Below are 26,891 nucleotides of genomic sequence, written 5' to 3'. Positions count from 1 at the left end.
GCGGGATTTTTAGTCTATCGTTTAATTGCTAATCCTACGTTCGTGTAACATTTCAGGTATTTACAACACAAATCCAAAGTAAAATTAACAAAATCGAATTCCTTATTCTCTTCCGTAAGATAGAAATGTCGATTTTTTGCGGGTTCCGAATGTCGCTCGTTGGCGAGACTAAATATTGCTCTATTTGAGAGCAACAATTTGGCTTTCGTAATTCATTGATAAAATTCATTGCTTATTATTGCAGTATCTAGAATTTCTAGTGTTAATTATTCTCCATTGAATAAGTAGAAAAGTTTCGATAATTAAACGGAATCTCTTCCAGTAGATCGTTCAAAGAAAGTCGAGCTTCGAGATCATGTACGCTCGATGAATGTTATTTCATCGAATGATTTCGGTCGTAATTGTACCACAGATCACAGCGCAGCCTATAGTTATCATTCGAGGGACACGGACATCCCGAGAGCATGCAACTCCGCAGCATCCTCGTGTTTGATCGGCGCGCAGGGTAAACCCGCGAGTAGAATGATTATCCTTGACACGCTGTAAATAAGGGACCGGCTATCTTCGAGCGGGGATCTTCTCGGTTCTTATGCTAATGGATGCCCACCTTCGGATCGCTCGAATAGAGGCTCGCTTTCTAGCTTAACGCGCTTGCGCCGCGCGTCCTTCGGCCGATTAAATACCGTCGATGTACCCGGAAAGATCCGCGATGCACGCGCCGATGATCTGCATCGAGTTCCTCCATCGAGACGGCTGGGATCTATTGAACTTTAACGCCTTGGCCTGTGATTTCTTTTACAGCTCCGATCGATACGGCCACTTTGTCGTGAATAATTTATTTGAAAAATAGAGGAATTCTAAGTATATGTTACGCCTATATTACTTTTTAATATTAATTATTTACTTTGCATTCGAATGAACTGAGTAATATATATTTTTGTTGAATCATGTTGAAAATCTTCACCATGAGTGGACTTGACTTATGATTTTTATTATTTATATTATTACTTATTTTTATTTTTATTAAGATTATGCCTGGTATTGGTTGGAGTAATTTAGAGGTTCTTTAAGTATTGTTTCTTTCGTTGAAATAATGGGTAGTGTAGGATCTTAGTAGATAGGATCTGAATTTTCTAAGATTAAAGTATTTAATGTTGTAAGTAAATTTGTAACGAGAATTTTGTAACGTAAGAATCGTGTTAGCGAATATGTTAGTAATTGTTCGTTTCCATCTTTGCTATGGAGGAATAAGTATATAAATAAGGTTTTTCGTGGGAGTCAATGTGTTGAAGTATGAAGTAACACACAGTTGAAGCTGAACTAACTGAAAGTAATGTTGATATAGATTCCAATATAAATACTAAAAATATCAAACACATGTTCTAATATAAAAAAAGTTCTAATATAAAAATATTGAACGCTATAAAATACTAAGAACATCAAACACAAATTCCAATATAAAAAAATTCCAATATAAAAATATTGAACACTATAGGTATTAAACACAAGTTCCAATATAAAAAGATTCTAATATAAAAATATTGAACACTATAAACACTGAGGATACCAAACACAAATTCCAATATAAAAAGATTCTAATATAAAAATATTGAACACTATAACTACTAAGAATATCAAACACAAGTTCCAATATAAAAAACTTCTAATATCAAAATATTGAACACTAAAGGTATTAAACACAATTTCCAATATAAAAAACATAACAACAATAAAACCATAAAGGGTTAAACTCAACAGCATTACCATTTCTATTACAACATACGCGTGCTATAGATTTGCGTCCCGTCTTTCGATTAGGACCACAGATGGTCCGCGATCGACGAATCGTACCGATACGAATGGAATGCCTTCCCTGATAAGTAATTCCGCGTCGTTTCTCGCTCGAAATTCCTGACGTCGATCACGGGGACAGATTAAGCCGCGACGGGAAAAAGAATCGTTTAAACGATTTAATATCCGGCAGGGAATTTGAATACTTCGGACCGGGTGAATAATTGAATCGTCAAGCTTGCTGACAAATTCCATCTCCGATGGAAGTTCACTCGGCGCGTTGAGTAATTCGGGAACACGTGGGGTCTCGTCGATATTCGTGGAACCATTTTATTCGGAAGATTTTGCAAGGTGAATTGCTGCTAGTGACGCAACCTTCGGTTCGACGAAGTTTTCGGGTGAATTTTAGGCACGCGTGATGTTCGTGTTTCATGGTGAATAGCTCTTAGCATTGAACTTTGAACTATTATAGGAATTAACCCTTTGCACTCGACGATATTTTTCATTACAAATATTCATTATTCTCTGATAAAATATCAGTATTATTTGCAACGTGCATAAAGAAAAATCTCGCATAAATTATGGGGCAGAATTGTTTTATTTCTGTGTTTCGTGTATTAATACCTTATTCGACATTTTATGTTGAATTTTTTATTTTATAATTTTGTTGCGTTCCATCAAGTGGCGACTGAGTCGCCGCTCGAGTGCAAAGGGTTAATTATTCCGCTTACTTTTGAAGATTAAGATTTTCTTTTTGAGATGTTTTCTTTCGAGATTTGACATCTTAAGGATTATACACGTGTGAAACGTGATAAGAGAAATAGCGAAGCTCGAAGCGAACTTTATAATATCGTGACAATCTTTTATAATACAAAATAAATAGATAAAACAAGATATATTCATCTATTATTTACATTATATATAAGATAAATATAATATAAATATTCAGCCCAAGTTAACTAAATTTCAAGAAAACTTCGCTAGCAGCGTAAATCAAAGTATCAATGAAATATCCTCAATTTCAACAACATAATCAAACATTGATTTATGCTAGCGAAGTTTTCGTGAAATTTTTGTGAACATTTGTATTATATCTATCTTATATTCATTTATTACTTATATTATATTCAATGTTCTCCTTGAAACTGATATTTAATTGACGCATTTATATATACCACCAACAAAGTTTTCGCGAAATTTTGACTCGCAAAGGCCAAGCGATCAATCCCTTGCGTACGTAGAAAATTTCCTAAAAGATCATCGCATCAGGTGAATTCTTCGGTACACGAATGCCAAGCCACACTTTCCTCGAGGAACTGTCCAATGGAATTCTAATGCACGGCCGATTGAGTTGTTCCCGTAGGACGGTTCAGAACGTCGAGCACGCCGGCTCTATTGTATTGTTCTGTTCGGAGAAGTGGAGATAGCGGCGGAACGAGGCATTTCCCGAGGCGGCCGATTATCATAAAGCTCTCTCTCTCGCCGCAAATGATTCCATTAAATTAGCCGGGCCCGTTCTAAGTCGGCGTTCGCGGTTAAGTCCCGGTGGCTCGTACACGGGCACGCACCAGCGTCGAAAATGTTTATCATTAATGCCATTACACGGCGGCGAGCGACGGTGGCCTTAAAACGCCTGCTGTAAATCATGCGAGCGCAAGCTACGTGTATACGCGAATGGTACATCTGTATACGCGTGTACTCGGTGTCCCGAAATTCAGCGTTCCTCGTCAGCCTATCTTCTGCAGCTAGACGTTCGAATGAAATTTACTTTGTTACCGGACCTCGGATCTTAATGGTAATTCAAATGTTTAACTCTTTGCGGTACCTTTGGTTTCTCGCTTTGAGGTTCGACGTTAGTTCATTCGATTGTAGCTTAATGTGACGTTGTATTTATTTATTTAAGAATATTCGGGAGTCATTGGAATGTTACCTTTGAATGGTACAATTGTGATACTATAGATGAATATAGAAAAAATTGTTGAAACAGGTAGAGGTTGCAATAAAATAGAATGGTTAAGAACAGAATTAAGGACATAGAATTAATCCTTAACATATTAAGTATGGTGTCAGTCATTGACTGACGCTTCTGAGTGACTAGAAAATTTTTAATAACGTAACGAAGTTGATAATAGTGTAATGCAATTGTAACGGTGAATGATTAATAATTGCTTTTCTTTGCTACGAAAGAACTCTACGGGAAAACGCTTAAGATTTTCATGGCTTAACCCCTTGTACGAGTGAAGATTGTCAACGTGATTCAACAAACATATATATTACTCAGTTCATTCGAATTTAACACATAGAGCAAAATACACAAAATGAAAAATATAGTATTACATCATTTGATTGAATTGCATTGTCATTATTGCACGTTCTTCTAGCTAAATGTCATAAAATTAAGTAGCATTATTTGTAATATAGAAATGTTTACAAACGATCGTCGTTTAATTGAGTAAACTATAGTAATTCAATTTGGTTGGGGGTCACCGGTGACCCCACGGCAGTCAACGTGTTAAAGTGAACATTATTCCCCTGTAATCGACTATTATACTTAAAAGAAAATATAAGCATATGCTTAGAATTTTTCTGTTTTTCTAATAAATCATTAATGACAAAGTAGACGTGCCTATCAGAGTTGAGAAAGAAATCATAGGCCAAGGGGTTAACGTGTTAACGGTCGTAAGTCACCTCTCACGTGACATCAGTTCCTCGTCGCTGCGGTCGAATGTCACGTGGGAGGTGACAAGACGGATCCTGTCGAAACTCGCTGTCTGTAAAATGTGGGCGCGATTGCCTTGTCAGTTAAGCGTCAGCAACGGAGCAATTAACACATTGAACGGGTAAATTTCAGCTACTAAAAACGCGAGCGTCGATGATTGTATTGATACATTTTTAAACATCGATCAAACCAAAATTTGTAACTTACGGAAGAGAATAAGGAATTTTGTAAATTTTACTTTGGATTTGCGTTGTATATATCTAAAATATTACATGGGCGTAGGATTAGCAATTAAACGATATTTACCGAAATCTGCCTAGTGAGAATCTTGTCTGAAAAAACGTCCGATAAGACTAAAAATAGAAAATAGTTTGATGAATATAAGAAACCCTACGTTCTTGGATACTTCGTATATTTCTCTTTATATTGACTGTACTCTCTAGAATCTTTCATTCTCAAGTTTCCTATACAGAAAATCTAACGAAGATTTAATTAGGTTGTTAGATAATTATTGCAGTAACTTCAGTTATCGATGAATCCACGAATTACATTACTATATTCAATTTTATTATATTATGTATTACTACATTTAATATGAATATCATCTACAAATTAAATTACTAGAGTCGAATCGGACAAAGAAATTAACACGAATGGCTACATACGTTCAATTATCAACACTAAACCTACCGAGCAGAATTGTCTTTCTGAAATTCCTCTGTAGCAACTTCATTCATCTATCGAAAATCAATTTCTTGAATAATTTCTGAGAGAAGTATCCGTTGTATCTTCAATAATCGCAGAAAGAAGAAATCAGGAATGGGTCGTTTCGACCCGTCCGATAAGTTTAGCGTTAATATTCGTATTTTTTTCAAGTTTCTAATGAAGCTTTATAAGTTATTCGCTACGCGACGGTTCAGTCTTATTTTTAGCCGCGGAACGCAAACTGGCGAAGTTTGAATACCAAACTCCGGAACACCCCGTGTACACAGACACGGGTATTATGCCAAGAGAGTGGAACAAACACGCCACGGTGGTACCGATGATATCTCGGTGCCGCGGTTGCGGCAGCTGCAGCGGGCGACCGGAAAATATCACGGCGACGACGGCCCGCCGCCGCGGAAATCGCTGAACGACCGGACATCGATCAGAGATCGGCGAAACCGTGATTTAAATAAAACGCTTCGGACGATGAATAAAACATTAGCCACTCTCCGGGATACGGATCTACGCGCAAGCATTATTGCGATGAACGCTGCGCGAGGATCTTTCGACGTCTGTAGCTTTGTCGTGTTCTCCTTTCTGCGGACCCTTCGTTAAAAGCAGTTTAATCTTCTGTACTAATGCCAATATTATTATGCAGCAATCGTTGCGCTGATTCGTTCTTTGATCGTTGCACGCGGGGATGAGAGAAATGAGAATATTTTACTGAGTATTTTCTTTTGGTTAAAATTCAAATGACAGAGAAATTAGAATATTTTATTGATTTCTCTTTTTAGTTAGAATTGAAATGACGGAGAAATGAGAATATTTTATTGAGTTTTCCTTTTAGTGAAATTGAAATAATGGTAAACAAATAAGAATATTTTATTGAGTTTTCTTTTTAGGTAAAATTGAAATGACAGAGAAATTAGAATATTTTATTGAGTTCTCTTTTTAGTTAGAATTGAAACGACAGAGAAATGAGAATATTTTATTGAGTTTTCCTTTTAGTGAAATTGAAATAATAGTAAACAAATAAGAATATTTTATTGAGTTTTCCTTTTAGTTAACATTGAAATAATGACAGAGAACTAAGAATATTTTATTGAGTTTTATTTTTAGTGAAATTGAAATAATGACAAAGAAATAAGAATATTTTATTGAGTTTTCCTTTTAGTTAAAGTTGAAATAATGTTTTTAAACTTGATAGTTCCTTAACTACTTGCCTTACGATTTATTTCTCAACGATGATCGGTACAACTACTTTGTTATTAGTAATTTATCAAGAAACAGAAGATATCAATCTTTGCTCCACAGAATAATAATTGATAAAAGAAGCATAATATTAAATTTGAATTCAAAGGGATCGAGTAATATCCATGCTTGTTCAATTCTGTTTAAAATCTACTCTACGTATCTGACATGTTATTGTAAGACAACAGGTTAATAGTCTATTCTAAATTCCATTTCGAAGTACCATATTAACATTTCAATATTCGCAGCTAATTTCCTCCAAGAACACAATCCAACTCGCAAATCTCAAGAAAACTCGCAAAAAATTCAATACACCTATCCCCACGAGCCAATTCGACTCACATCGACATTTACAATTATTCTCCAAATATCGTATCAATCTTAACCCTTTGCGGACGAAGCTACTTTGAAATATACAAATTCTCCAAGAAACGAAGTGAAATTAAACATGAATTACTTAATTAACAGGAAGAAAGGCAACTACGAGCTCTCTTGCTGTCACACTAATTAAATCATTTCCCTGCGTCTTACTCTTCCAAGTTATTCATCCTTAAACCCTTAATTGACGCAGATACACAAACATCTCAATCCTCTTTCAAACCTGCAGTTCCCACAATCCGAATTCACCGCGATTGCCCTAAAAGCGACAGGACAAAGCTACAAACGTCGGTGAATCCAGCGCCGCGCGATCCGAAGTTTCGTAACGCGCACCGACGGTTAATTAGAAATTTCATATAACACGCGAAAGTCCGTCGGGCCGAAGTTCGCGGAGCTAGAAACATTCCACACGCCGAGATAAAAACTTTTAATCAAGCTGAAACGGGCTGCCCGATTAGAGCACGCCCGAAATAGCTTGGACCTCGGATACTTTGGAAACGTGTCTTATCTTTTTGTTTTACAATCGCAGATATGTCTCGCTGAAATTGAAACCGTATCAGGGTTAATGGCGGCGCGATACGATCGCGCGGGATGGCGTTCGCGGCGCTGTACGTGAGATAAGAAGGAGCCTACACGGAGAGTGTCCGCGGACGACGGCCAACGGGAGAAACCGAATGCTAGTGTATTTCTAGTGCCAAGAGGCCGAGCCCGTGCGGCGGAGCTTCTCTGCCCACAGTTTGACCGACATTCGATGCATTCTTGTTTCGAACAGGGGAAGCTCTCGCGGAATACCTCGCCGCGGTCGGGAACGGGGAAACGTACAATTGCGAAATTCTGCGCGACCGTCTATGTATTTATACGTATCGTGTTTACGAGCGCGGTACTTCTCTGCCTCCGCTCTAAGAATACACTTCACTTCCCGCGACACTGGGTGTATTGGATAACGGATGGAAGTAAGAAATTTCCGGGAGATACCGGAATTCGCGTCCGTTGGATTTTGGGGGTGTTTCTGGCTCTCGGTTAGCTTGGGGGATGATTAACACTTTGCTGCGGCGGTCACCGATGTCTGGAGGTTTTCAAATTATAAGACAATAATTATGACTTGGAAGGTTGATTTGGAGTAGAAGTTTTCTGTGACGTTAATAACTAGGTAATAGGTAATATGAGAATTTTCGTAGCAAAGAATTAATAATCCTTGCTTTGTTTCTTTTGTACAAAGTTTCTTTGTTCATTATTCGATACATAATGATGAACGGTTCAAGTATACATTAGAAACGACAACGATGATATTGAAGATCCATCGAGATCGACGGCTCGATGGTGTTCATAATATCATAGATAAGAATTTATTTCTCTTGTAATAAAATAATTTCCATTATTCGATACATAATGAACGATTCAAATATACATTAGAAATGGCAACGATGATACTGAAAATCCATCGAGCTCGATGGCTCGATAGTGTTTATGATATCGTAGATAAGAATTTATTTCTCCCATAATAAAATAGTGTTCATTATTCGATTCAAGTACACATTAGAAATGACAACGATGATATCGAAGATCCATCGAGCTCGATGGCTCGATGGTGTTTATAATATCGTAGAATTTATTTCTCCTGTAATAAAATAATGTTCATTATTCGATACATAATGACGAACGATTCATATCGAAGATCCGTCGAGCTCGATGGTGTTTATAATATCGTAGAATTTATTTCTCCTATAATAAAATAATAATTATTCGATGCATAATGAACGGTTCAAGTATACATTAGAAACGACAACGATGATATCGAAGATCCATCGAGCTCGATCACTGGATGGTGTTTATAATATCGTAGAATTTATTTCTCCTATAATAAAATAATAATTATTCGATACATAATGAACGGTTCAAGTATACATTAGAAACGACAACGACGATATCGAAGATCCGTCGAGCTCGATGGCTCGATGAAAAGTGAGAGTTTTCAACGGCCGGTCTTTCTCGGTAGCCGTTCGCGCATGGATTCCCCCACCGAAGGTTCGCTGCGCGAGCAGCTCGGCGGGAACTCGTAAAAGCGCTTGCCAAAACGGAGTCGCATAAAATCCGGCATTTGTAACAAAGTATTACTTGCCTTAATCTGTTTCCTTAGTGTCCTACGGTACTTCGTCGCTATTTTGGTATACCGGTGGCTTGCCTCCGCTCCATTTGTAATAGAATCGCCTAAACCTATCTCCTCAGCTCTTTAAATTATTTTCAGCATTCTAGGTTGAGACCCTGATCCACTTTTCAATTCTAAGAACCTGTCGAATAAATCTGAATCCATTTTAATAGCACATTTCAATATTTCACCTATAATTTTAGATAGATAAAATAATTGAAATTGTAAGAGTGTAAACAAAGTGAAGGCTACGAGCATACTTCAAAGTTCTAATTAACGTGGCATATTACCTGATAATATCTGAGTTTTCGTATGTATAATATATATAACATATAATCCCACTGAAAAAATTGCCATCCGCACAATTCGGTTTTTTGAAAATCAGCCGGTACGCGATGCGTTAATCGCAAAAGAGTGTAAATAAAATGAATGCTACAAGCATACTTCAAAGTTCTAATTAACGTGGCATATTACCTGACAATATATCTGAGTTTTCGTACGTATAATATATATCGCATATAATCTCGCTGAAAAAATTGCCATCCGCAGAATTTATTTTTTTTGTTACGCGATGCGTTGATCGCAAAACGAAGAAATCAGGAACGGGTGATTTCGTCCCGTACGTTAGTTTCAGTGTCAACAAACAGGTTTACAGTTGTTTAATATTGATGTTTGTTTTTAATCCAGCCGAACGGTGAAACTGGCAGGATTAAAAACAACATGCGACAGATGATATTCCGTCGCGCGCGCACTTATTTACGTGGTAGTCCGTGATACCCGGACCAGCCTGCAAACAGAATTTAAAATTAGATGCATCCCGGACATAGGTTTCAGCCAGCGCGTAATCCCACAGCGAAAACGGTGATTACGTAACCACGGGAATTTCGCTGCAATTAAAATGCGCTGAACGCGACAGAATAAATCCTTGCGTCCGCCGATCCGCGTAAATGCGCGGGGAGGGGAAAAAAAGAAACAGAAAGAGACGTTCCATTGCGGGGTTCGCTTGAACCGTCCGCTTTTTATCCAGTACATTTTTCCCGGGCATATTCTTCTGCGAGGGAATACGTAATTTTGTTAATTTCGAGCCGTTCTGTCGGGAAGTTCGATGGAAAAACGAGACACCGAGTCTGTAGTAACCCGGTGCACTCGGAAGTATTTCGTTATAAATACTTAACACATCGTTGATCGGTCACTAGTTAACTCTTGTTTAGACTGGTATTAGATATTTCAATTTTTGAAACGCAGAACAATGTAGAATATTGCAATATGTCCAAAGTTTCATTTTAATTCATTATGTATAAATGAGGTATAGTGGAGATTATTTAGATTGTCTCACTTCCGTATTTAATTACAAAATAACCGGTGAAATGGGACGGCTTCTGCGTGAAATTACCGGTCATCGATGTGTTAACATTTCTTAACTAGACGAAGATATTTTTTGAAATTAACCCATAGAGAAATCGCAAGTAAATTGAGAAATGAAGCTTTTTCCCAATATTTCACGCATCGATGCATTATACGCGGTTCAATGTTAATCCTTTGAACTCTCTAGGCTCCAATATTGCACCAGTTATAATATCGAATATTTTAATGAATCGAAACTACCCTAAAATTATTCGATTTTCCACACATCCAAATTTTGTACTGAGAAGGAAAATAAAAGATCGAAGGAATGTTATAGCGTTTTTCATTTTCACTAGAGATACTATAAAAATTAGTTGCAGTTGCTGATAGATTACGATACCATCTGGAGTGCTAAGGGTTAAATATCAAATTTTATAATTTTACTTCATCGAATCACTGAGAGTCACCTCTCGAGTGCAAAGGGTTAATATGTATTGGTTCGATTTGCAGCTTCGGAACAAGGATTAAAACAATAGTTCGACCTTTTGAGTGCCATTTGTAATTGCTAAAATTCCTTCGGAAATTGTTACGCAATTTCACCGAGAAATGGTTGGTTTACAGAAAATGTCTGTAAAAATTTTACTGCTTCTATCAATGTGCTAAAACATTTACAAGGTATAGTGAACATTCGTCTTTCGATGATCATGTTATTTGCAGAAATTTTCAGCGTCACAGCGTCGTTGGCACTCTAAGGGTTAAGATGTCTCGCGAAGTCTTCGAGAATCGTCAATATTCAACTGATATTGAATGACTGTTAACACATTGCGTACTGGTAACGAGAAACCTCGTTTTTATATAAAGACACTTATCTATACAACTTCGCATTGAAAAAAATATAAAATTTGATTCGAATTGATTATTTAAAATATATTACACAACAATATGATACCTGAGTTTTTCTATGTATAGCGATATATGTTGACCTCACTGAAAATTTAGGTTTTTGAAAATTAGCCGGTACGCAATGTACTAATAAAGCTTTACATGTGTCATTTACTAAATATTAATTGCAGTAGTTTCTTTTATCTTTCGAAGCTAGCAAAATACAGACTATCTAAAAATTAGTAAACCCCTCAAACTATTCTAAAAAATAATCAAAAATAATCTAAAAAATAAGGTTTGTGTTAAATTGCCGATTAACAATTCGAACCGAAGAATGAACGAAGTCTATAGATATCTTAGATTAAACTAAAATGTCATATCTCCATTATACACCACGCAGACCGAACACATTATCCAACAACGCCTGCACTGTAGCAGGTGTTGCAACGTAGTCACCGGAGTCCGTTGAAACAAAGCTGGCGTATGGGACATTCCATTTTCTATCGCGACGTCGGACGGAAAAAAGGGATGTACAGCAATGCCTCGCCGGCCCGTAATCGTATCTCACGCGTTATACGACTCGTGCCTCGTTACCGTTCCCATAAATCTTGGCAAAAATTCGAGAGAGGCTATGCCAGGATTTATGGAATTAGCGGCGCAATATTTTATGCTCGCTGGACGGGAAGATCTCTAGGAGGCGTCGGAGTTTTGAGGCTGCGAGCTCTTAACTGATCTTAAAAATTCGCCCCTTTCTTTGCGACGATGTTGAAACTAACTCGGAGAAAAATCACACGTGTATTAACACTAGAACCACGTTCCGTTCAAAATGACTGGTTCCGACCTTTTTGTTTCGCAATTATTGGTACCTTAGAAGCATTGAACATTCGAAGTGATTTTGAAAATAAATAGTTTCACTTGAATACTGTAATAAATGTCTGAAGAAGTTCAAAATAATTTATTGCTACAATTTTTATAGGCATCACATAGTATTCGTATTAAATGCTCAGTTTTAGTGTTAAGGAACAGAGGTATTTTACTCCAACATTTCTCAGATTGATGCACTATACGAAGTATAATATTAAATATCAAATTTCATAGTTTGCATGAAATCGAATGTTGCCATCGCAATTCAGTTTCCTGAAAATTAGCCGGCACGCAATGTGTTAACACGTTGAAAGCCGCACGATTTCATAGAGCGAAATACACAAAACGGAAGAACTAAAATATTCAATCATTCGTTTGAATCGCATTATTATTATTGCACATTAACACAGCTGAACAGCACCGCATTAGGTAGCATTATTCATAATACAGAAATGTCTTCAAATAATCATCGTTCAATCGAACGAACCACAGTAATCCGATTCGGTTGGGGGTCACTGGTGACCCCATGGCATTGAACATATATATTACTCAGTTCATTCGAATTCAACACGTTGAATATCACACGATTTCATAGAGAAAAATACACAAAATGAAAAATATAATATTACATCATTTGATTGATGAAAAATATAATACTACATCATCAATTGCATTGTTATTATTGCACGTTCTCCTAGCCAAATGTCACAAAACTAAGTAGCATTATTCATAATACAGAAATGTCTTCAAATAATCATCGTTCAATCGAACGAACCACAGTAATCCGATTCGGTTGGGGGTCACTGGTGACCCCATGGCGTTGAACACATATATTACTCAGTTCATTCGAATTCAACACGTTGAATATCACACGATTTCATAGAGAAAAATACACAAAATGAAAAATATAATATTACATCATTTGATTGAATTGCATTGTTATTATTGCACGTTCGTCTAGCTAAATGTCACAAAACTAAGTAGCATTATTTGTAATATAGAAATGTTTCCAAATGATCGTCGTTTAATTAAGTAAGCTATAGTAATTCAATTCGGTTGGGGGTCACCGGTGACCCCACGGCGTTGAACGTGTTAAAACGTCGCAGTCGAAACGGCGCGCGAAGGTGCTCAATTTTCCGGCCAATCGAGCGTGTCGCGTGTCGTATAAAACGCGGCGAAAGGATGGCCGTGCAGCACCGTTAGACGCTCGGCTCTATTTGCTCTTCGAATTCATAACCTCCGGCGGAAGATAAGCGAGAACCGCGCGGTTGAAGGAATCAGATGACCGGCCAGAGCGGAGCTGCGGGGGCGGCCGTGGGAGAGCGATCGTCACGAAATTCCAGAAAACCTGTCCGAACCGAGGCTTTTAGGGTCGAGACGGATGTCTTACCTGGTGCCCAGCTCGATTGTTGAGAAAGGGTTCCGCCGTCACTAATTGAAGGGACAGATAAACGCGTCGCCGTTGGCCCGCTTTTTATTCTCGGCGTCGGAGCTCAATGGGAACCGAGGCGAACCGATTTATTCGGCACCGCGATCGTAACTTGTCGCGCGAACCACCCCCGTCGATAAATTATGAAGTCTTGCCGCTCGCGCTCGTAAAATCGGTATGAACTTGCTGTCGCGGCGATTATTTATTATGCAATTTGGAGAGGAACTTTACTAACCGGAGAACGTCTACCATTTGTTGTTACTGTTGTTGTTGTTGTTCTTTTAGATTCGACTTTTGTGGCTAACGGTCGAGCTGGAACATAGTGTACGTAGATTTCGAGAGGTGAAATTAGAAATGAAATTGTTCGTGCGATTGGAACGTTAAGGCAGACCAATAGTTGCCGGTTCATTAAATCCTTGCGGGGATTATGTAGTCGCTGGTTAATGAAATTACGACAGCATGCGCGAAGTAATTCCGATTGCGGATGTTCACGTTGCAGTTCGATTACAGGTAATATTGTTCTATTAATTGGATGTTAACTTCGATCGACCTTCATGCGTGGAACGTTATATGTGATCATTGTTTGGATATTTTCACTTATGAGGTCGGTAAATGTAGTGGTATAGTAATCGTGGTTAACGATAATTAGATTACATATTCTATGTGTTGAGTGTAGTTGTAATGGAATTAATGCTGTTACTTTGCTTTCCTCGATAGAAGGAATCAGCGAATTGCTTCATAAAATTTTTATTTCTCTCAGAGATTCACAGCCTGCTATGATATATATTTATTTAAATTCCTTGAAATTCCTGAAGGGAATTGGTTATTCATCCATCCTCCGCTTAAACGACTTCATGAAATGTTCATTTCTCTCGAAGTCCGCTAATGTATACTTATTTAATTTCCTTAAAATTCCTGAGAGAGGGAATTGGTTCATGTTTATCCTTCGTTTCTTTAAATTGCCTCATGAAATTTTCATTTCGTACAGAGATGTACAGGTCTACTAATGGAACCAACAATGAACGGCGTTTCTTTCGCTCGTCGCGCATCTCTCGTCGGGACGGGATCGCGACCGCCACGGCGGAATGAAACGAAAGCAGTCATCGAATCACCGTTGCGCGAATCTACTGTGTCGCTACTCAGTCTTCGACGTTTCTTACGCGTTTCCCCCGTGACGTTTCAAAGAGGACGGGAAAATTTATGGGCGAGTCGTGTCGCGGAGCGTTCGTAACGCGCGCGATAGCGAACGGTTTTTGCTCGGCCCCGGGCACTTGGAATTGTTTACACTTACGAGCGCCGTGTATCGCGGCTTTGTGCGGCGAGTTTGTTCCGGAACATCTTTCTTCTCCCACCGTCTATCAAATAAATGGTAATACGCGTCGGGCGCAGTTTTTTCTCGAGATTCTGCGAGCGCGTCGCACAGCTCCGATTATGACGCGAGTGGGAGCAAATAGTTCGGATTATAAGAATGCAGGAAATAGATTTGTATATAATTTGGAGAGAAGTTTCTATTGGTAGATGTGCAGATTTGTAATTATCGGATTTTTTATTAGAACCATTGAGAAAATGAGAGCACTGAGAGCAAATAATTAGGATTATAAGAATTTAGAAAATGAGAGCAGTGAGAGCAAATAATTCGGATTATAAGAATTTAGGAAATGAGAGCACTGAGAGCAAATAATTAGGATTATAAGAATTTAGAAAATGAGAGCAGTGAGAGCAAATAGTTCGGATTATAAGAATTTAGAAAATAGATCTGTGTATAATTTGGAGTGAAGCTTTCATTGGTAGATGTGCAAATTTGTAATCATTAGATTTTTTATTAGAACAATTGAGAAAATAAGAGCGCTGAGAGTAGATCGTTCGGATTATAAGAATTTAGAAAATAGAATTATATATAATTTGGAGAAGTTTTTATTGGTAGATGTGCCAATTTATAATTACCGGATTTTTTATTAGAACAATTAAGAAAATAAGAGATGTATGTATAATTTAGTTACCTTGCATGTTACGTTTACTTTCAAGTAATTCAGCAGCGTCGGTCATCGGTGACAGTCTTAACACTTAACTCGTTAATACGACGTAACAATACAACCAAACTCAAACTACCATCATCTACCAAGCTCAAATCAGAGTACTATCCCCAAACACTCTAACTAACTCAACCAGCACAAAGTAGTAACATTTAACATCAACCAAACGAAGGGCAACAGCAAAGCCGCTTAATTCTTCAAAATCAATTATCCCAAGTACCAGACACCTCGTCCCAAAGTTCCGTCCAAACAAAGCAAGGTCCCGCATACCACGACCTAACGCGATTACGCGTGTAGCGAGAAAAGGATTACCGGGGCGCGGTTTAGTGGCGCAAGGGATTAGGACCTGGAATTTTATAGCTGCCGGATGACTGCACCGGCCGGTGTAGCAATGCATTTAAAGGTGCGACGTCGGCTGCGATCGGGCAGATCGTTTCCCCGATCGTAGACCCGAGTCCTCGTCCAGGTTGGAGTTTTGACGGAGGTTGGGAAAAAGAAAAGTTCTTTTCGTAGGTGATCAACTGTATTTCCTAGGAAGCGAAGTTAATCGGTCAACGATCCGAACAAGTCTACAGTGCAACTCTCACGTTTTAACCCTTTGCGGACGAAGATCCTTCGAAATATATGAAACCTTTAGCAGATGAAGCTAAATTATATATCGATTGTTTAAATAATTAAAAGGAGAAAACTACGTACTGATCACTTGCTGTTTGAGTAATTAAATCATTTATCTGCTACGTACTGTTCCAAATATGAAAATTTGATCTCTACTAAAAATTAACCCTTTGCACTCGGAAGTTTTTCACTAGAAATATTTTAACATTTTCTGATGAGATAAAGACGATATTTTGTGACACTAACTAGAAGAGAAATCACGCGTACATTGAGGAACTATTTTATTTCGATATTTCTCAAATTGATACATTATACGAGGTATAATATTAAATATCTGTGTGAAATTAAGTGCAGAGTGAGAGTCACCTCTCGAGTGCAAAGGGTTAAGGAAATGTACGCCTATAATTATGAAATTAGTCGAATCATTGGTCTAAGACAAAATTTGTTTGTAAATATCGTTTAACGCATAATATGTCTCGCTTATTCTTTCGTATCAAAGATAGTCACTTAATATTTGGTATCAGAGTGCTTACGTTACACTATTATCTAGTAATTTACGCTATGAAGTATTTCCATTCGACATTAGTTATCTGACAAATTGCAATTATTGTCAAGTAATTTGGAAGCTCCCAGTTGTGAAGTTCACCAGTGACCTCAACCAAATCGAATTACTGTAATTCATTCGATCAAACGATTATTCGAAAACTTTTCTATATTTCAAGTAACACTACCTAACGCAGGAATATTCAAGATAAACCTGCAGTGATAACCACGCAATTCAATTCACTCATACATTACATTATTTTCATTCCGTATAATTTCCCCCGAATCGGGCAACGTGTTAATAAACCAAATACTCTTGTTACATTTCCATATATGTAAACATGCTACACACAACTCCCAATGCTCACAATACAATTATAATAATAACGATGGTACTTTCCTCAACAAAATGATGCAACGTGTTAATAAACCAAATGCTCTTGTTACATTTTCACACATGTAAACACGCTGTATGCACGACTCCTGAGTTGATCCTCGTAATACTAATTACGATAATAATGTTGATGACGGTAATAACAATAGTAATAATACCGACGAACCAGAAACGGAGGTAGCAGGATGTAACAGAGGATTTTTCCCGGTGCCGGGGCAGCAGACACAACAAAAAGGGAACGGGACTCGCACGCGTCGTTTCCCAACACGTACGACACGTCCGAGTCTAGGGAGCCGGCTATTGTATCTGCACCGTTCACGGTTCACGCTGACCGTGTAGGTACCGGCCGCGCATACCTCGATACCGTAAATATCACGCGCGTCGAACGATATCTACGGCCGCGCGGCTCGTATATTTCCCGATACCTTCGGCCGGTGCTCCCGCGAGAGGTGCACCGCGAACCACCATGGCAGGCGGAGTCGAATGCGTGAGAACGAAGGAAGATGGATCGTGGGTGGACCCGAGATGCTCGAATTGTTGACCCTTAGCGGTCCTATTTCGGGTCGAACTCGGCATTTGATTTTATTCCAGCTTCTACTTATTTTTACCAGTTTTTCTATATTTGTTTGTATCACAATTGTAGCATTGAACACGTTAATGCCACGAAAATCTTGATCAGTTTTCTGTGCAGCATTTTTAGCAGCAAGCTTGCTGGATCTGGGGATAGAAATTTATGGTGTTTCTTTGTCTGTGTAGGTTTCTTGGCCATTTTTCTGTAGTTATTCTTTTTAGCAGAGGAAAATAGCAATTATTCGCTATTTGGCGTTACAATCTTTGTATTGCGATATTATCCACTTGCGTTATTAAACATTTTGATTCGATATCGATTGTCTTCCATGCTACGATTGTTTTCAAGTAATTCACAATTCAAGTATCATCACAGTTGTACCATGGAACACGTTAATGCCACGAAAATCTTGATCAGTTTTCTATACAGCATTTTTAGCAGCGATAATTGAGAAATCTATGGAAGCGTAGGAGTTTCTGAATAAAGGTTGAGATCCGTGAGAGTTGAACCTATGGGAACTACGGAGTCTATGGAAATTAGAGTTTAGGATCTGAAGAATTGAGAAATCTGTAAAATCTAATGGAATCTAATGGAATCTGTTGGTCTATGAAATTAGAATCAGAACATTAATTATTGTAAGAATTTGAAAGGAAGATGGATGTTTGCAACAAAGGTACCCTATAAATCAATGGAACACTCCCTTTTGTTACCGAACAAGCAGAACGTTTCCAAGAGTCCAAGAATTATGAAGAATGGCAGAAAAATGCAATTTTGAAACGACGGCATCTTATAAATCGATGGAACACTCCCTTTTGTTACCGAACAAGCAGAACGTTCTCAAAAGTCCAAGAATTATGAAGAATCTTACTTCGTAACGGTGCCACAAGTTACAAAGAAAACTTTCTCCATAGAACTTCCGTTGATCTTGGACCAATTAGCGTTCACATCGTTAACGTTCTCCCCGAAACAGCTAACACACACACGAGTACAATCAATTACACAAACCGCCCAACTTCCGTGGCAAACAGTTGCCCGAAGTTTCAATCGGAATGAAAATATTCCAAGCGATCGAACAACGTGTCCAAGAGCTTCGTATAACAATGAAATAAAACGATCGGCAAAGCGTACTAAAAGTTCAGCTCGGTACGAAACGCGGCAAAAACTGCTCGGGGAAGAAAAAAGAACTAGATAAATCACCGTGGGAGGGTAGATACCGAAGGACGTTTGACGCGGCCGCGAGTTATCGACAACGTTTGTCGCGACAGCTGTCCTCCGTGGGCGGAAACGATATCTAAGCCGGTTCGCTGTGGAATTCATCGTGTTCGGATGCCTCGATATGCAGCTGAACTATCTGTTCAGACACGTAACGTTTCAGTTCAGCGATTCTCGTGGACAATAAAATGGGACCGTTTATAGGTTAACACGTAGACGCCGCACAGTGGCCGCCTGTGGACAAAACCCCAAAATTCGACTATTCCTATAAGAAACACTAAAAATCACCAAGGTATTGCTAAATAGTCTCTGCTATACGAAATGATTCTCATATGAAAAATCAAAATTTTGTCCAAATAAATTCCGTTTCTGTTTATATAACTTTGGAATCGGAACACAAAATATCCATTGTCATTTGAAACGATATTACGAAGTTTCAATGACAATGGATATTTTGCGTTTCAATTCCAACGTTATATAAAAGTATATTTTCACTTCAAAAATAATTTACATAACATTGGAACCGAAACACAAAATATATTGTCATCGAAGAAACTTCATAATACCCCATAATGTAAAAAAATGTACCATATTAAACTCTATGCTTTACAACTTTCTGAAGCATTTCTTTGTATTACTCATATTTTTCAAGTCATTGAGTTTTGTCCAGAAAAAGGCCTGTTTTCCGTAAATATGTTACACCGAAATCGATGTTCCTCTCTTTCAATCTTGCGAGACTGTTTCCCAAGAAAATATCTCGAAAAACAATGGAACAAGAATCTACATAAACCTAGTCCAAGCCTAGTATCCACTTATTCGTCAACTGATCCACCAGCTGAATTCCTTAACCACTAAGTGATCTCTGTAGGTTCTTTGAGTCTAAGGCATTCTGTCCACTGGTCGTAGTGTACGCTGCAAAATGGTGTTTGCTTGTACGTTTCAGTGTCGTGGGCAATGTAAAACAATGGACCTTCGAGTTGATTGGTTTACAGTGGTTGCAGCACTGCAGCGCACGGCAGGCGCCATTTTGTCGCTCACGCCGCGACCTGTGGACAGAGTGTCTAATCCTTAGCCTCTCGCGCTATGATTTATTTCTCAACCATGACCACTGCACTTCTATTGCCATTAATAATTAATTAAAAAACAGTGATCCTAACAATGATCCTACAACCACGTCTAACACGTTGAATGCCGTGCGATTTTAAAGTGCAGAATATGCGAAATAAAAATGAATATTAAATTATTTAATCGAATTGCGTTCTTATTATCGCAGGATTGTCTTGCTGAATACCACCGCACTATTTACAATATAGGAATGTTTTCAAATAATCATCGTTTCATTAATAACCTCCATAGCATTCAACGTTCTAAAGAATAGTTAACAGAAGATTAGCGTTTCACTTAAATCCAGAATAGTCAAGTAATATCCATGCTTGTTAAACTTTGTTCAAACGGAATTTACTTGCACAAAATTTTAATTTTTCAAATGAAAATCATTCTGCATAGCAGAGACTACTTAGCGACGCATTGGTAACCAATTTTCGATACGCGAATAGTCGAATTTGGGAATTTTGTCCACACTATGCCAGACATCGAGCCATGTCGCAACCGAGTAAACAGGATCTTCGTCTCTAAAGATGGCGTAAACGCCACCATGGAAGGTTTTTGTCCGCGCGATCGTATGGGAAGGCGTCGCGCGGCGTCTTGGAGTGGCCAGATTACATACAGCGCGTCTCGTTATTCGAGTCGCGCGTGTTCCGGACGCGGCAGCGCGTGCTGGCCCCATCGAGCGACACGTGTTTCGAATCCGGATGAATTAATTGGAACGGAACGATATTGTCGGGCTTTTTATGCGTATGAATACTTAATCGCGCGCTCCGGGATTAATATGGCCGCTGTTGATGCCGGTTACGCTCGTTAGGGGATTGGCTCGTTGCCGCTTGTCCCCGGTGTATACGCTCGGTTTTAATTCTTCCCGACCGGCTATTAAAACAGAGGAGAGTGGTTTAAAAGCTGTTGAATTTTTATCCGCGGCTTTATCCATGCGTGCTCTAATTAATAGACACGATAATGGGTTTGAAAGTTGCCACGCCTCGGCTGTCGAATCTTCGTCGCGTTTTATGGGATGACTGTAAAATTCGGGTTCGACACTGGTTGAATTCAACACTTACGAGTCTGTCATATCTTATTCGAGATGATACTTCATTTGGTATTTTATGGTTATATTTGTTTGGGGTCTGCTGAATGATCTGAAGGAATCTGGTTTGAAAGGTTAATGATCTGTGAACGATAGAAAAATTTATGAATCAAGTTCTCTTTGAAATACCTAACTTTTGGTTCACATTGTACTATACTATATTATAAGATAATACGTTAAAATATAACAGTACAAATAAAATCATCTTCAAAATGGCACTTAACTTTTGAATCACCTTGTACTATACCACATTATAATATAACACGTTAATACAATACCAAAAGCTAATAACCTACAGAAAATAGACCAATACAAATAAAATAATTTTCCTGAAAATAGCACCTAACTTCCGAATCACCTTATACTATACCACATAACATAACACGTCAATACAATACAAAAAACTACTAACCTACAGAAAATAGAACGCAAATCAAATGATATTCCTGAAAATAGCACCTAACTTTCGAATCACCTTATACCATACCATAAATTAATACCTTCGCCACACATGCTGAATAAACCAAAGCAGATTCAAATTAATCGTATTCTTATCGCGCACAGACCATCCACAGTAATTAGGGGTTAACAGAGTGCAGAGTCTCATCGTCGACACGGTTTATTTTTGTTGCAGCTGTCCGGACTGGTCGTAGGCGGGATCGGTATCTGGACCGTGATTGCGAAGCACAGCTACGTATCTCTGATGACGACCTCCACGTATCCGTCTCTGGCCTACGCTTTGATCGTCGCAGGTGTCCTGGCTGTGGTCGGTAGCTGGCTCGGCTGCGGCGGTGTAACTTCTGAAAATAGATGCGTACTCCTCATAGTGAGTAACCAACGAATCCGTGCATCCCGTTTCCCCGACGCTAGAACAAACTCATTCTTATTAATAGACTATCAAATATCTCTTGCAAACTTGCTGTTGCAACCGCGAACAATAGACCGAAGTATAAATATACTCCATTAACCCCTTCACGTATTACCTACTTTCTCTACTGAGCTTTTGCAACATTTTACTATCGACGATTTGGAAGAAGAGCAGCAGAATTTTCCGTTCTACTTCTTGCAGAAATTTAATTTGAAGATAGTACGTTGATAATAGTGAAATTGTTTTATGAAGATAAAAATGAAATTGTTATTTGAAGATAACACATTGATAATAGTAAAATTGTTAAATTAATCTAGAAATCACCTGTCGAAATCACTGGTTTGAAGTAGCTTAACTAATAAGTGAAATTCTGAGACTATCCACATTCGAGATTGGAACATTCATATCCTCATTTACATATTATAATGAACGAGGATTTAAAGACTGAACCCCTTTCGAACCCTTTGCACTCCGACTTTTCAAGACCTTAACCATTTGCACTCGAGAGGCGACTCCTAATTGTCAGATGATTTGGTACAGCAAAATTATAAATTTTTGAGATTTACCATTAACCTGGATTTATATGATTCCTTGTTAAGTTCATTCTAAAGAACCTTGTCTACACCTAATTAGAAAGTGTAGAATATTTCAAGTGAAAAACTGTCGACTGCAAAGGGTTAATAGTTCATTTCTATAGAGGAACCTTCAAGAACCCAAAATTTCGCGTCGGAAAAGACAAAAGAGATTTCAAGAATCCACGAACATCTGTAATTTCCTTTATTTTAATAAAAAGAGGAATTTATAATTTGAAAGGAACCATATATCTACGAAACTACCTCTATAGCAGAGCCAGCGGAGTGCAAAAGGTATATCCTTTCCTAACGAACGAGAATATTAAGTCTGCTTTCAATCTCATTAAAGCTTTCATTTCCCTAAGTATATTCGATCAATTTTATTCTAAATTCATGGAGTTTCGTTTATAAACGAATAATACTCACGCATTCATGAAATTTAAAATCAATTTCGATTCTCTTTCGCTCGTTTAAACCTCACGTTGTAAGTCTCCGATGAAAGACCTGTATAAGAACATAATTAACAATTGATTTTCCCGAGTGCACCGTTACGCTGCCACCAACGTTGCACACGTACACGTCGGTCAGCGCACACCAGTCCGATGACAAAGAGATTTTACGATACCCACGTTCAATCGCAATGACCAATAACGCGCGCCTAGTCGATCAAACAGAAAACGTTGGCCATTCGTCTCTCGTTGTCGGGGACGTGTAACACGGTTGACGGTGGCGCGGTGTGTCTTATCGATCATGCAGTTCCGTGCTGGCCATTTATCAGGGTCCGGCTATTGTCTGATTAATTAATTCGCTCGTTCTGAGGGAACACGCGCTCGCAGACGGAGAAGGATTTCGGCTAATGCCGGCGATAAAGGGGGATGAACCGGTGCCGCGAGGCTGCCGGAGAAAGTAACGAGCCACTCGGTTAACTCCGACGATCACTTTTGGAATTACCTGTAGCCTGGGAACCAGCTGCGCTCTGAATTGTTCTCGGAACTTTCGTAAATTCGGTTCGAGAAGCGACGCGACCGTTTCGCTTATTAATAGCCGATCGATCTATCCTCCGACTTATGTGCGGCTGTTCTCTGCTCAAGATCAACTTTCTTTCTTATTATTAGTTTAAAAGTAATTTAACGATAATTCGTAGATAAATTAAGCAACAGAGGTGTTTCATTTAAATATTTCACGTAGCAGAATTTTAGTTTGAAATATTAAATATTCAACTTCATTGTTTCGTTGTATCGAATCATGTGACTGAGAGTCACCTCTCGAGTGCAAAGGGTTAAACCGTTAATAATTATTTTCAATATCATTCACCTTTGTCATTAAAGAATAAGTATCACTAATCGACACGCTAGAAATTCTCGTGGCAGTCTGCAAAGTGCAGAAAACTTGCAACGTACGAAGCCAAATTCCACATCGAATGCTTAAACGATAGAAAACTGGGATCTATACACTCTCTTACTGTTCAAGTAATTAAATCATTCGTTTACAACTTAGTATCTCAAATATGAACATTTCATCTGGCACAACTGACAAATGGAACATCGAAATAAAATAGTGTCGTCACTTAACTTATGCAAGGTATTATTTACATTAATTGTAAAAACTACCATTGATATTTCATCAAAAAACAAGGAATATTTGCTGTAAAAAATATTCTCGAGTGCAAATGGTTAATTCACCATTCAAATTCTATAGAAACCAACAAACTGTCCAATTCCACTCTACGTTCTTATAAACCCTTATAAATGTTTCCACCGCATTTTCTCCACTCCAAGTATCGAGGGGTTGCATTCGAAGAGAAATCCGCGAGGATAATTAAAATGATAAATCGCCGTAGAGGGTATCCATCCCTCAGCCGTCGCGAGAGCGCGTTGCAAAAATGGTTTCGCGAGGTTCTGTTCCCGGAACAGTTTCAGCGTGAATCAACGAGCTCGTTTCTTTCCCGAGCGAGGGCTGCTCGGGCCGAGTTTCCCTTTGACTTGGTCGACTGCCTCCGACATCGTCGCCCCGGGCTCGGAGACTTTGTCCACCGCTATAGTCCGCCTCCGCGGCGAAAACGGTGGACGAAAAGTGTAACGGAGCGGCGCGTTTTAAAGAGTGTCCTCCGCATTTAAATATCCCGACCGGCCAGCTCTTCGCCGGCCGGCGATTGTTTGTGATTTTACGTGATTAAAATCCCTCGCCGTGGTGGAAATTTCAATGGGCAACATTGTGCGCCCTGGGAAACGGTCAGAATTTTATTTAGCGTTTTAACGCGGACACCGTCTCACCTGCTTCCCAGCCCGAAAGTTTCATTTCCTGGTCGCTTGCCGGGTCCGGGTTCGATTGTTTGGTTAACCCTTTCATGCCTGAGGCTAATTTTATTTCGAGATGAATAAGTGGACGCTGGGTTTTGGGGTGTTTCTATATGAATTCCTGTTTCATTGGTTTCGTTCGAGATATTCTCTTGGGAAACGGCTTGTATTTGAGAGGATTGAGTTTGGTGTATGTATTTAGAGAAAACTGTTTTTTGACGAAACTCGGTAACTGGAAATATTGGGCATTGATTGTACTAATTAAGTGAAAGGTACTTTTGGGATAAGCTAATGTCACTCATATTTTTCTCACAAACATATTCTACTCAATAACTTGAAAAATATCACTCATATTTTTCTCATAAACATATTCTACTCAATAACTTGAAAAACTCATATTTTTCTCACAAACATATTCTACTCAATAAATTGAAAAATGTCACTCATACTTTTCTCACAAACATATTCTACTCAATAACTTGAAAAACTCATATTTTTCTCACAAACATATTCTACTCAATAAATTGAAAAACTCATATTTTTCTCACAAACATATCCTACTCAATAAATTGAAAAATTCATATTTTTCTCACAAACATATCCTACTCAATAACTTGAAAAACTCATATTTTTCTCGCAAACATATTCTACTCAATAACTTGGAAACTATGAATGACATTACCTCGTCCCAAAAGTACCTTTCATTTTACTGGTATAATCAAATCGGCATTCAACCTATCAACCACTTAACTGTGTTTGACGAGTATACACGTCATCGTGAAGCTTGACACGATACTAATTCTTTCAGCGATGAATTCTTCATTTTTTCACATAAACATGTACTCCTTCTTTACTCAACTAAACTCCACAGTTAAGTTATCGAGTTTCGTTGAGAAAACGGCCGTTCGGCCGCGCCGTGGGACGCAATGAAAATTCTTCTCACGCAGCGAGACGGATTATTCTCATCGGGGAGGCCGATTTTGCCTTGAACGCACAATCGATTGCCGTCACCGTGATCGCCTGAACTCTCCGGCAAAGTCTCCCCCTTTATTTTCCCCGTAGCTCGCTCGCCACCGAATGGCGGCTTTTTCACCGCCGCGGCTAAATGAGGTGAAGAGGTGTCCAAGGGTGCACCGTTAAAAATATATCGATCTTACCAAGAACGGAATTAGCCGTCGCGATGACACAGTTTCCCGACTGTTGTCGACAAGTCTGTTCCGGAGGCTTAGCTTTTCGCCACCCGGAAAATTAACGGTCCGGATAGACATGGTCCGCTTCTTTCGAAGAAAAAACTTGGGGTCGGAGAGGTTGACAGTGTTCGTTGAAAGAAATGTTTATTAGATACTAATTTTAACTTTTAATTAACGATATTTTTAATGTGATCGATAATAGCTTTTAGAAGTTTTCAGTAGCCTCTGTTATTAACTGACTTGTGAATGCTTCATTCAATTTTTAATTTAAAATTAGGTGTGATGATTATAGAGTAAATATGAATTGAGTTATCGAGAGAAAAGCTGATTTTGTTAATATTATGTTTTCAAGTATCTTAGAGATATAATTGTGTAATTTAATAGAATATTGAAGAAGTGTCAATATTGAATATCGACGTTTCGGCGACATGGAATTTTCATATTTCTAACACAGTCGCAAACAAATGATCGAATTACTGAAATAGTAAGAGATCAACACGTTTTCTGGTTTTCCTATTATTTAAGCAATTGATGTATCATTTAGCTTCATCTGCTGAAGGTTTTATATATTTCAAAGAATCTTCGTCCGCAAAGGGTTAATACGTAGGTAGAAAAATATTATTCAACGGAAAGGGGATGCACGTCTGTGCATCTTAGTGGATATTAATTCAAATTCCTGGAATCAGCCGTGAAAGAAAGACATCCCACTTTATTCTTATCTGCGCGGTGAAAATTTACAATATCCTTTTCCCTGGAAACGTCGGAGCCAGAATACACCTTGCTCGCGCTGGGAAAGAAACGTATGAAGTATGTCTTCATATGAGCTGTTCTTTATTCGTTTGATGTTCGGAATCCATCCATAATTTTTCCTTTACATGCTGCGAGACATTCTA

At 38.5% G+C, this 26,891-nt stretch overlaps 1 protein-coding gene across 2 annotated transcripts in view; it reads left to right on the top strand.

Annotated features, from left to right (window-relative positions):
- LOC116428022 (CD151 antigen) overlaps nt 1-26,891 on the top strand; it is a 171,007-nt gene that overhangs the window by 115,534 nt on the left and 28,582 nt on the right. For both annotated transcript variants that reach the window (XM_076368697.1, XM_076368696.1), the window contains one exon: nt 21,706-21,897. In XM_076368697.1, coding sequence (XP_076224812.1) covers nt 21,706-21,897 — 192 coding nt within the window. The remainder of the gene's footprint in view (nt 1-21,705; nt 21,898-26,891) is intronic.

The sequence above is a fragment of the Nomia melanderi genome, chromosome 6, assembly GCF_051020985.1.
Source record: "Nomia melanderi isolate GNS246 chromosome 6, iyNomMela1, whole genome shotgun sequence".
Lineage (NCBI taxonomy): Eukaryota > Metazoa > Arthropoda > Insecta > Hymenoptera > Halictidae > Nomia > Nomia melanderi.
Note: the sequence above shows the minus strand (reverse complement) of the source record. Positions and strands in the feature narration are given on the sequence as shown.